Source organism: Felis catus, chromosome F2 (genome assembly GCF_018350175.1).
Source record: "Felis catus isolate Fca126 chromosome F2, F.catus_Fca126_mat1.0, whole genome shotgun sequence".
In the NCBI taxonomy this organism is placed as follows: Eukaryota; Metazoa; Chordata; class Mammalia; order Carnivora; family Felidae; genus Felis; species Felis catus.
In genome coordinates this window covers 46,270,949-46,282,974 of record NC_058385.1, presented here as the reverse complement: position 1 = coordinate 46,282,974, position 12,026 = coordinate 46,270,949, and the positions used below count along the sequence as shown (strand labels likewise).

Here is a 12,026-nt window from a genome sequence, read left to right as displayed (position 1 = left end):
CAAACTCAAGATAAAGCTGATCCTTTTCCATATAACAGGCACATTTTTAAATATTCAACATATATTACTTTTATAATCAGAAAAATAACAATACATACTATTTTTTTAAAAAATTAGCTTTGGGACCAAGGATAAACATAGATACTTATGAGCCAAATGTTTATTATGGAAGGTTTTAAGTAACTAAGCTTGTTTAAAGTGTCCCATACATAATAGCTGATTATAATAATGTTTCACGTAATTATCCAAAGCAAGCCTTTGCTAAAAACAAAACTGTTTATTCAGATACTTAGAAATAGAAGTAGAAGGTAAATAGAGACTGTTGTACTGCACACACTTACAAATAATTTATAGAGGAGGGATTATTTACCTCATTGTTCAAGTCTTAGGTGCAGTTACCAGTCTCCTTTTTTCAAACATCTACAAGTTGATGAATTAGTTTTCCATTGAAACAATTTTCTCTGCGGTATTTGGGGATACAAACCAGCCCAGGCAAACCTATTAAGTTGATAAAGTACCTAAAAGTTTAGTCTTTATTTGCAATAACAAATAGAAAATGTGGCACAAAATAGTAAAATAGAAAAAATTAAGTTGAACCAGAAGTAGTATGATATGATCACTGTAATTAAACATTAGTGCTTAAGGATGAAAAGTTTTCTGGAGGGTTCCTGTTTACTCTGTCAGTTTTTAGTTTTGGCTTTATTCTGCTTCCGTGCTGTTTTTCAGGAATGGTAGTTGGGAGAGGAGCCAGAATTAGCTGCAGTACTGAAGGGTAATGAAAGATACCTTTGGGAGGGGCTGCCATCTCTACCTGCAGGGACTGTTGAGGCAATTATAGAGGCCCATTCCATAGGAACATATAGTCAATGCTGGGAAACAAGATTCTGACTAGGAAATAGGAATATTTCTTGTCCCACGCATGCTTCTCCCACCTCCCCACCCCAGCTTTCTCACTGTTTAATATATTTCACAAGACTCGTTGTACTTTATAGCCTTCAAAATAACCATATAATAGTAATAGATTATTTTATTAAGCCTCACTTGTAATATTGTTCATAAGTCAAGTAGCTTATGTTAGAGACTACTTGCACACTTTTGAAGGCTGTTGTGAATCTCTATTGAAACAGGAGAAATGTACTTATTAGCTTTAGCCCTTGCAAATCACAAGACCAAAGATACTGAGCTGTTTTTTGTTTTGTTTTTTAATGTTTATTCGTTTTTGAGAGAGACACACACAGAGCATGAGCAGGGGAGGGGCAGAGAGAGGGAGACACAGAATCGGAAGCAGGCTCCAGGCTCTGAGCTGTCAGCTCAGAACCCCACGTGGGGCTTGAACTCACAACCTGTGAGATCATGACCTGAGCTGAGGTCAGACACTTAACCAACTGAGCCACTCAGGCGTCCCAGATACTGAGCTGTTTCTTGAAGTTCATATATCTCCCAAGCCACTTTCAATGTGATATTAAATTCTATTTATTACTACTTATATTGTATACAAAGATGCTAAGTAGATCTAACTTCTGTCCCCTGGCAGCAGCATTCTCTTTTTTCCCTCTTTCACCTTTTTACTTTGAGCTATAAATGGGACCCCAGGATTCTGAGTCATTTGATAATATTTTTCTTTATAAAAAGGAATCTAAGTGACTTATTTAGTGGTGTTTGCTTATTCGTACTGCTTGTTAAAGGTTAATTTTTTTTAAAAATGGGGCAGGGGGAGCTGCCTGGCTGGCTCAGTCGGTTAAGCGTCTGACATCGGCTCAGGTCATGATCTCACGGTTCATGGGTTTGAGCCCCGCATCGGGCTATGTGCTGACACCTCAGACCCTGGAGCCTGCTTTGGATTCTGTGTCTGTCTCTGTGTCCCTCCTCGGCTCACGTTCTCTGTCTCTCTCTCTCAAAATAAATAAACATTTAAAAAAAAAAGTTGTAGAAATCTCCCCTAGAAGCCAACTTTTACCATTTAGGGGTGTTTATTTAGAAACCTGTGAAATGCTAAATTTCTTAGGAGTAATCCTATTAGTAAATATCCAATTCATAACTGTGTTGAAAATAATATTCTTAATTTCTTCTTTGCTCAAAACATGATTTTAACTATTCTTGAATAAGATTATACATTTACTCAAGACTATTTAAAAGTAAACACAAAGTAAAATCTATTAAATCACTGTCTTTTTGAAGCAAATTATTAATAAGGAGTAAACTATGTGTAAGAATGTGGTTTAAGAACATTAAAACATTTGTCTTCAATTAGGACACTTAAGTGAATGAAATTATAAAAGAAATCACTTTAAATTACTATCAAATGTATGTCTAGACTTTCATTTAAATTAAATACGTAATGTGTTTTTAAATCTTCACCTCGTTTTTATTTTTAATTCAAGATTCACAACCGATACGAAGGCAAGGATGTTTCAAAGCACAAACGGAATTTGGCCATAACAGGTGGTGTAACATTGTCTGTAATAGTATCTCCAGTTGTAGCTGCAGTAACTGTAGGTAAGAAAATGCTTAAAAATACAATAATCTCAAGTTTTAAGTTTTGTGGAAGGATTGAAAGCATTGTATTTTTTTTTTTTTAAATATAATTTACTGTCAAATTGGTTTCCATACAACACCCAGTGCTCATCCCAACGATAATTACTTTTGTATTTAAGGACAATTTAAACTGAGCCTACAGAAAACCTCTCATTGAGTAATTGTATTGGTTAAAAGTATTATAGACCCAAGAGCCTAGCATTAGGATAATTGGTAAATTCTTAGTGGCTTATTCCCTCCCTCACCCCATACAGTTTGAAGACTTGGCACTTAAAAAGGTTGACATCTTTTTTCACCTCATGAGTGTCACCTGAAAGATTCGGAGCTTTGAATTTGTTTGTTCCCCTTATCAGCTGGGTAAATCCACTTTGGGCAAGAGTTGGAGAGCAACAGCACTTTTCTCCTGTATATTTTCTCTTGAAAAGGCTTTCTAAAAAGTCATGTTTCTATGATTTATTTTTTGCCTTCTAATGACTAATTTAATTCCTCTTTAGGTATTGGTGTTCCTATTATGTTAGCCTATGTCTATGGTGTTGTTCCAATTTCTCTCTGTCGAAGCGGAGGTTGTGGAGTATCAGCAGGCAATGGAAAAGGAGTCAGGATTGAATTTGATGATGAAAATGATATAAATGTTGGTGGAACTAATACAGCTGTAGGTAAGTCCTTTAAGCAAAGGAAGAAAATGTACTTATTAATAGTTTATGTTAGGGGGTAGATAACATGCAAATTAGAATTTCCATTGCCGCCTTTTCCAGAGGCCTAATAGCATTCATCCAGAAGTATATCATTGAAATACTGCCTAGGAAAGGTGAATGGATGAAAACGGGTGGAAGGGTTCTGGGTACCTAACCTACACTGGAAATGTAACGTCTTAGAAGTTCTAGACTTCCAGTCTTCAATTTTGCTTAAAATATTACAAGTCAGTAAGGATAGGATATGAAGAGAAAGGTAGTTCATAAAAGAAGAAATGCAGATGGCCAGTGAATAGAGAGTATCTTCAACCCACTGTTATTCAAAGAAATATGAATTAACTAGAGAATGAAAAGGCCCTCATAGACTACCAGTAGGAGTAAAACCTTAAAAAATGTGCATGTTCTATATTCCAGCAATTCTTCTTATAGAAATTTGTCTTCAGGAAATAATTAGGCAGAAGTACAAAGATAATATACACTTTCTTACCTCCCATTCTGTCTTGAACTCACTCCAAATGTATTTGGACCCTTCCACTCTAGGGTTTTATCTCTACCACTCCACTAAAGCAGAGTCATGAGTGACCTCCATGTTACCAGATATAATGGTCACCTTTTGGGTTTTATCTTAATATACCAGTACACCTGACATGGTAGACCATGCCCTCCTTCTTGAAATATTTTCTTCACTTATCTTCCAGGAAACCTTTTCTCATCTCATCATATCTCCTGGCTACTTCTTCTCAGTCTTCATCTACACCCGCTGCATTGTAATCTCCTCTATTAAATAATATGTAGACTGACGACTCATAAATTTGTGTCTAGGCTGGAACTCTCCTTTGAACTTCACATTTGTACATCGAACTCTCCTCTTTAATCTACACTTGAATATCTAACAAGAATTTCAAGGTTAACTTGCCTGCAACCAAATTCTTCACTCTAAGACGTGTTCTCTCAGTCATCATCCTCGCCTCATTAGGTAGCCTCTCCATTCTTGCTGTTGCTTGGGCCAAAAACCTTCACTTACAGTGACTCCTCCTTTTCCCTTCTTACCCTACATCAGATCCATCAGCAGATTCTGGTGCTTCCTTCAATATTTAGCTATAATCCAACCATTTCTTACCCTCACCACCACTATTCCATTAGTCCAAGCTACTATCCTCTTCTTGGTCTATTGTAATAGCTTCTTTAGCTCATCCATCATCTTATCTTCCACTCACTATTCCACAGTGTAGCCATAGTGATAACTTGTGAAACATAAATCAGATCATGTCTTTTTTGTGCTCAGAACTCTGCTAGTGCTTCCAACTGTGCTGGAGGAAAAATCCACAATCCCTACCATGGCCTGTACAGCTCCACTCCACATGATCTGTCCTAGGCTGCATCTCTGAACTTCTTTCTTGTCACTCTCCTATCTTATACCATCCCTCCTTCGTGTTTTTGAGGATGCCAAGTACACCTTTACTTTGTAGACTTTTAAACTTGCAGTTCTCTGTGCCTGGAATAGTTTTCTCCCCTGGTATCAGATCTTATAATAGCTTACAGATAGTTGGATCTGTAGGACATATCTAGAAATCAGCTTCTGGCCCATTTTCTTGACCTGGAGAATAATAAGTGGTTTAAATGGAACCTTGTTGGAAACTCACATATTTGCCTCCAAAGTCAGCTTTTTCAACCGTCACATTTTTTACAGAATTCCTAAATCATCTGGATTTTCTAAAAAGTGCTGACCACTTTTTTGGGAAGGGGTGGGATTTTAAGCCAATTTTGCCTTAAAGGGAAAAATTTGATTCCTTAAAAGCACTTATCACAATTTGTAGTAACTTTTTTGTTTACTTGGTTTCCTAAGGATGAGGGCTATATGTGTCTTCTTTGTTACTGTATTTTTAGCACCCAGAACATAGTAGGTACTTGCTTTCATCATATTTATTTGTTTCCATTAGCATACAAAAATCCTAGTATTTTTAATCCTTAAAAAAAAAAAAAAAGGAGAAAACCAGTTTCTCCTCTCCCATTTCTTCTCATTCCTCATTTATTTTTTCTTTCTTGAGTATAGTTGACACACAGTAATACACTAATTTCAAGTGTGCAACATAGTGATTCAACAAGTTTCTGCATTATACTATGCTCACCACAAGTGTAGCGACCGTCTGTTCCCATACAGTTCTATTATGGCAAAAAGTGGTGACAGTTTAATACTGAGAGTTAGTCCTTAATCTGTTTTTAAACTCTGAGATACTTCTCTTTCCCTTTACCCCATAGTTACTTGTTCCTGACTCCAGATGTCTTTTCTGTTCCTGTGTATATTTTATAATAAAACGTCCTATCTGAAATCATAGAGGAATTTAAGAAGAGGAAAACTAATAATCACACTTATTTAATTTCTTTGAAATATTTGCATTTAGACACAACTTCAGTAGCAGAAGCAAGACACAACCCTAGCATAGGGGAGGGAAGTGTTGGTGGTCTGACTGGCAGTTTGAGTGCGAGTGGAAGCCACATGGATCGAATAGGAGCCATTCGAGACAACTTGAGTGAAACGGCCAGTACCATGGCTCTGGCTGGAGCCAGTATAACAGGGAGTCTGTCAGGAAGTGCCATGGTAAACTGTTTTAACAGGTAAGAGAAGTGTGCTTTGTTTTCTGTTTGTCTTCTGTTAACTACAAATTATTCATTAAATAAGAATTTTGAATGATTATGTCATTATGTAATCATTATGATGATTACATATAACCGGGCTGTGTCAGAGTTGAAAATGGTAATATTAAAAATGAATCTTAGTGGTGAACAGGAGGTTTTTACTTGTTTGAATTTTCTGTCATAATAGTATAGACCCATGGTATGGTAAAAGCCAAGTCTATGGCATAGCATTCTGCCAGTTTTTTCACTGCACTTGTCACATCTGATGTTATGAATCAGTGCTAGAGCTGCTTTGGTAGGCACAGTAAAGGAAATACTTAAGCCTGGACCTTACCTCTCAAGACAGCAGCAGCTGGATGTTAGAAAAAGAGATATTGGGTTAAGGCCTAGGGGAGCAGGAGGAATCAGGATATGTGGGAGTGTGTGAACTGAGGCCAGGGTAGTCTAGTCCACCTGAATCCTTTTGTGTATTTATGTTTATTTCATTCTCACCAAGTCTTTTACCAACAGCCATACAGATAAGTAGCAGAAATGTAAAGCATTTTTATCTTCCTTTGTTTCTTTTCTAATTCAGTATTCTTTACTTCTGTTTATTAGCTTTTTTAATGTAAGAAAGTATACATGAATTAAAAGATAAATTGGTCATATTTATCTTGTTTTTAGGTAGCTTGCTTTTGAACACAACTCTTAAGTTATATTATTATTATGTCATTTTTAAAGAATCAGATATTTTATAGGATCTTTTTTAAAAATGTTTTTAAAGCTTATCTATTTATTTTGTGTGCAAGAGAGTGAAAACTAGCAGGGGAGGGGCAAAGAGAGAAGGGCACAGAGGATCCAAAGTGGGCTCCATGCTGACAGCAGAGAGCTTGATGTGGGGCCCAAACTCATGAACCATGAGATGATGGCCTGAGCTGAAGTCGGATGCTTAACCAACTGAGCCACCCAGGTGCCCCAGGATCTTTTTTTTTTTAGTTTATTTATTTTGAGAGAGAGCTAGCAAGTGGGGGAGGGGCAGAGAGGGAGGGAGAGAGAATCCCCAGCAGGCTCTGCACCATTAATGTAGAGCTCGTCGATGTGGGGCTCGAGCTCGTGAACTGTGGGATCATGACCTGAGCCAGAATCAAGAGTCAGATAGTTAACTGAGCCACCCAGGCACCCCAAAAGTCAAATTAGTTGTATTTATCTTATTTTCAGGTAGGTTGCTTTTAAATACAAACTCTTAAGTTATAGTGGTGTTTATTATTATGTCTTTTTTAAAGAATCAGGTCAAATTCATAGGATCATTTTTAATGTATAGATGCTCATGATTTTTTGATTCATTGTTCTGTCAAGTAGAATGGCTTTTAGTGTATTCAGATTTTGTTTCACACTCAAACATGGCCAGCATATTTAATTAAAATCCTTTATGTCCTTTTTGTGTTATTCTGTTAGTATCTTACTTGGCAGACAGCTAATTTTTCCTATTTTATTTGGATGGCTGGTACTGTTCGGTGTGCTGCAGTAGAATTTAAATAATCAAATAAAAGGAGGCTAAAAAAATGCTGGTAGTTGTTTCTAAAATAGTTTCTTAATTCCTAGGGATTCTTAATGGAATTATTTGAAGATATGTATTATAGTAGTCTGATATTATATGTAATTTCAGTTTTTATCTCCTCCCTGCTTTTTAAGGTTGGAAGTACAAGCAGATGTACAGAAAGAACGGTACAGTCTAAGTGGAGAATCTGGCACAGTCAGCTTGGGAACAGTTAGTGATAATGCCAGCACCAAAGCAATGGCAGGATCTATTCTGAATTCCTACATCCCGTTGGACAAGTAAGGAAAGAACTGTTAGAAAGTTAAAGATTTTTTTCTTTAATTTCTTAATGTTTACTCTTGAGAGAGAGACAGAGCACAAGTGGGGGAGGGGCAGAGAAAGAGGGAGACCTAGAATCCAAAGCAGGCTCCAGGCTCTGAGCTGTCAGCACAAAGCCTGATACGGGGCTCGAACCCATGACCTGATCTTGAAATCATGACCTGAGTCAAAGTCAGACGCTCAACTGACTGAGCCACCCAGGTGCCCCAAAAGTTAAAGGATTTTTTAAATTAATTTTAAAAGAATTATTCCTATCATTAGGCAAAACTATCATAAATAGTGGTTACCAACTATTGGGTTCTCTGGGAAAAGCAAATGAAGAGATGTCCAGAGTAGGCAAATCCATAGAGACAGAAAGTATATTAGGTGTTGTCGGGGTGGGAAGACAGGCAGTGGAAGTGGATACAGAGTTGCTTGTGGGAGTGATGAAAATGTTGTGAAGTTAGGTGGTGGTGTGATGGTTGTACAACTCTGTGAATACACTAGAGAACATTGAATTGTGTGCTTTAAACGGGAATTTTGTGATAGGTAAATTACATCTCAATAAAGCTATTCTGAAAAAAAATGGAGAAGGTAACATAGTACCTGGAACAGCATAAGCAATAAATGTAGCTATTTTTTTTTTAATTAAAGCATTATTGTAAATATAGTCCTATTATTTCAAGTAATTTTTTTTAATTTTTTAAAATGTTTTTTTATTTATTTTTGAGACAGAGAGAGACAGAGTATGAATGGGGGAGGATCAGAGAGAGAGGGAGACACAGAATCTGAAACAGGCTCCAGGCTCTGAGCTGTCAGCACAGAGCCCGACACGGGGCTTGACCTCACAGACCATGAGATCATGACCTGAGCCGAAGTCGGATGCCTAACCGACTGAGCCACCCAGGCGCCCCTCAAGTAATTTTTTAATAGAACTTGTCCGACATCAATTTGTTCTGACAGCTTTTATGTAGTCTTTGAATTTTTCACACAGAATCCCTCCCCCTTTGCTGTTAACCTGAATCAAAATAAAAGGAAGTTAGAAATTTGTTTATATTTGTTACTCTTATATTCCAGAGAAGGCAACAGTCTGGAGGTGCAAGTAGATATTGAATCAAAGCCATCTAAATTCAGGCACAACAGCGGAAGTAGTAGCGTGGAGGATGGCAGCGCCGCTCGGAGTCATCCTGGTGGTTCGTCCAGTGGCTTGCCTGAAGGTAAATCCGGTGCCACCAAGTGGTCCAAAGAAGCAACAGCAGGAAAGAAAGCAAAAAGTGGTAAATTGAGGAAAAAGAGTACCATGAAGATAAATGAGACCAGAGAGGACATGGATGCACAGTTGTTAGAACAGCAAAGCACGAACTCAAGTGAATTTGAGGCTCCATCCCTGAGTGACAGTATGCCATCTGTAGCGGATTCGCACTCTAGTCATTTTTCTGAATTTAGTTGTTCTGACCTAGAAAGCATGAAAACTTCTTGTAGTCATGGTTCCAATGATTATCATGCCCGCTTTGCTACTGTTAACATTCTTCCTGAGGTAGAAAATGACCGTCTGGAAAATTCTCCACATCAGTGTAGCATCTCTGTGCTTACCAAAACTGCTTCGTGTTCAGAAGTTCCACAGTTGAATCATATTGCTGAAGAACATGGTAACAATGGAATAAAACCCAGTGTTGATTTATATTTTGGTGATGCACTAAAAGAAACAAATAATAACCACTCACATCAGACAATGGAATTAAAAGTTGCAATTCAGACTGAAATTTAGGCCTATAAATGCTGCAAATTAATTACCACTGAACAACCTTGTTTGGAGCTGGTTGAACTACATGTGACTACTTTAAGTTTCAAGTTACCAGCAAATGCCAGGTTGCATAATCTAATGCAGATACATTTTCTGTGTTCAGCAAAGCATTGTGTTTCATGTGGATCTTAATTACCAAACTATGAAATGAAGGCTTTAAAAAGTGCATTATTGTAAGGACAAGAATTCTTAAGAGAAGTATGTTTTGTGTGTTCACCACAAAACAATGCTTGAAGCACATACTGTGTATTTAGATAGAAATTTGGCTTAATTTATAATCAGTATAAAGTACTAATGCAATTAGAAACATTCTTATGAAGAAAACTTGAGGCTTAGGGATAAGTGGTTAGTGACATTTTATTGAAACCACTAAAGGATACTGTTTAAAGAACTTTGCAGGTTACTCTCAGTATATGATCCTCTTTGTAACATTTCTATTCATAACTGAGCATAAATTTCATTTTTTTTCTTCATATGCAATGTGGATATATAAAGCTTAATGCAGCCCATTTGCTACCATTTGGATACTTAGACACTCTGAGCAAGATTGTGGCAGTTTTTGCACAACTTTGAAATAGAAATACCTGGTACTCTCTCTATATCTTGCATCTTGCTGTTGCCATCTTAGAAGCAAAGCGTAAAAGTAGGTAATTAAGTATACTGACAGCACCAAATAAGATCTATAAAACTACAAAATACAATTCCATTAGTTCATAAGTATTACAAAAAAGTCACCTTCTACCAAGGGGACGTTTGCACCCCATTGATTCTTGGTGCCTTTGGAATAGACTGGATTTTAAGGGCCTAGTTGTTTGAAGATTTTGCTATATTGTTTTCCATAGTGTCCTCTCTAGCCACTTTGGATTATGTAGACAAATACAAGATAGATAAACATGATTAATAATAACAACGCTGAAAAAGTATTAGCCTACCAAAGACACACTCAGGCTTCAGTGATTACATAACCTCAGTTTTTAACACATGCATATATCTTCTCTGATCATGAGCTCAAAGCACGGTGCAGAGTTTGTACCAAGTACTGAGGAGGGGATCCGTGTATGGCTGGCTTTACTTTCTTTTGCTTTTGTTTATGGAGGGTGGTCAGCTGACAAAAACAGAAGTTGGCCAAAATACTGCCTATACTGTTAATTCACTTATATAAATAACCTCAATGATAGCAGTTGAAATGTTCCATCTTAAGTGTTTCTGTTAAGTATTACCATTATGGTGCTACTGAGCGTTTTCTTTTGATAAAAAGAAAAATGCCCTGGGCTGCAGTCTTCTTCCATCACTTGTTCTCACCAGGTCCATTAATATGCTTATAACACTAGTGCCAGTTATTTTATTTGATAATGCTTATTATGGTATTTGTATATTTGTTTGCATTCCAATTTTGTTCAACAGTGAGTGTGTAAACTGCATACATTAAATAAATGTAAATACTAATGTATTGCTGCCTTATGGTTCGTTTGCAAGTGTTTTTATAAGAACAAGAATACTTATTTGCTATATGGCAGGTATTTATAGATCTTGCAAGCTATTGAGATGATTCTGTATCCTAGTCTCAGCCCAAAAGGAAGCATCTGCTGAAATTCTCAACAAACAATGTTAGAAACTGTCCTTTCTTCATGTCTGATACTTGCCTTTCCTCTAGAAAGAAGCTGCTTTATTCATCAACATATTTTATTTTTTAAAGTGAATTGGTTGGAAAGTAACTAGATCTATCATTAAATTGTGAAAAGATAAGTATTGTAAATCCTCATCTTAACAGAAAAGTAAAAAGATCTTAAAAGACTATTCTAAGATTTTCTCTGGCAACATAAGACCATGAAACTAGAACCATTTAAATTTAAGCTAGTAATTGTAATCAAATGCTTTCCATCCTCGTAGCCTCTAAAAAATGCATTGGTAATTGTTTAAATTTCCTGTTACATAGTTAATAATGAAACTAATATGTATGTATATGTTGCCCACCTTCTTGACATTTCTGTAAAAGACCGAAGATTAAATGGAAAGTGAAATGAGGTTTGGAGGAATACGGCAGAAGTGATGCCACGTAGGAGGTCAGTGCATTCAGTGTACCTCATTCCACTTCTGGTTGTGCCCTCAACAAGTACTGCCCCAGTCTCACTTGAAAAAATGGTCTAAACCTTTCCACTGGTTTCAGAAGTTCCTTCATCTCCCACGGATCCTTCACACTTGGATTAATTTAGGACCAAGCCAAATTCCCCTGGAGCTCAACTCTGAGAACACGAGAATACTCCAGGGTTCAAGCAGGCCTAAACTCACCAAAATCTTTGTAAGACCATTTGTAGTTTGCTTTTTTTAAGGCCTACAGGGGAAAAGTCACAGAGTAGTGAGAGAGAAGAATACAAAGATTATAATGGCATTACTCTACTGTTCGTTATGTAGACCACCAGTTTACTGGGATTCTCTTAAATATACAAATTCCCAGCCTCAGAGCACTGAATCTGCTTTTATGGTAAATTTACACAGTCCATCACTATTATTTTCACTGCAAATT

At 36.9% G+C, this 12,026-nt stretch overlaps 1 protein-coding gene across 2 annotated transcripts in view; it reads left to right on the top strand.

Annotated features, from left to right (window-relative positions):
* RNF19A (ring finger protein 19A, RBR E3 ubiquitin protein ligase) overlaps window positions 1-10,952 on the top strand; it is a 58,094-nt gene extending 47,142 nt beyond the window's left edge. For both annotated transcript variants that reach the window (XM_004000019.5, XM_006943325.4), the window contains exons 6-10: window positions 2,382-2,496; window positions 3,030-3,191; window positions 5,630-5,843; window positions 7,536-7,679; window positions 8,776-10,952. In XM_004000019.5, coding sequence (XP_004000068.1) covers window positions 2,382-2,496; window positions 3,030-3,191; window positions 5,630-5,843; window positions 7,536-7,679; window positions 8,776-9,466 — 1,326 coding nt within the window. In that variant the 3' untranslated portion in view covers window positions 9,467-10,952. The remainder of the gene's footprint in view (window positions 1-2,381; window positions 2,497-3,029; window positions 3,192-5,629; window positions 5,844-7,535; window positions 7,680-8,775) is intronic.
* Window positions 10,953-12,026: the final 1,074 nt, after the last annotated feature.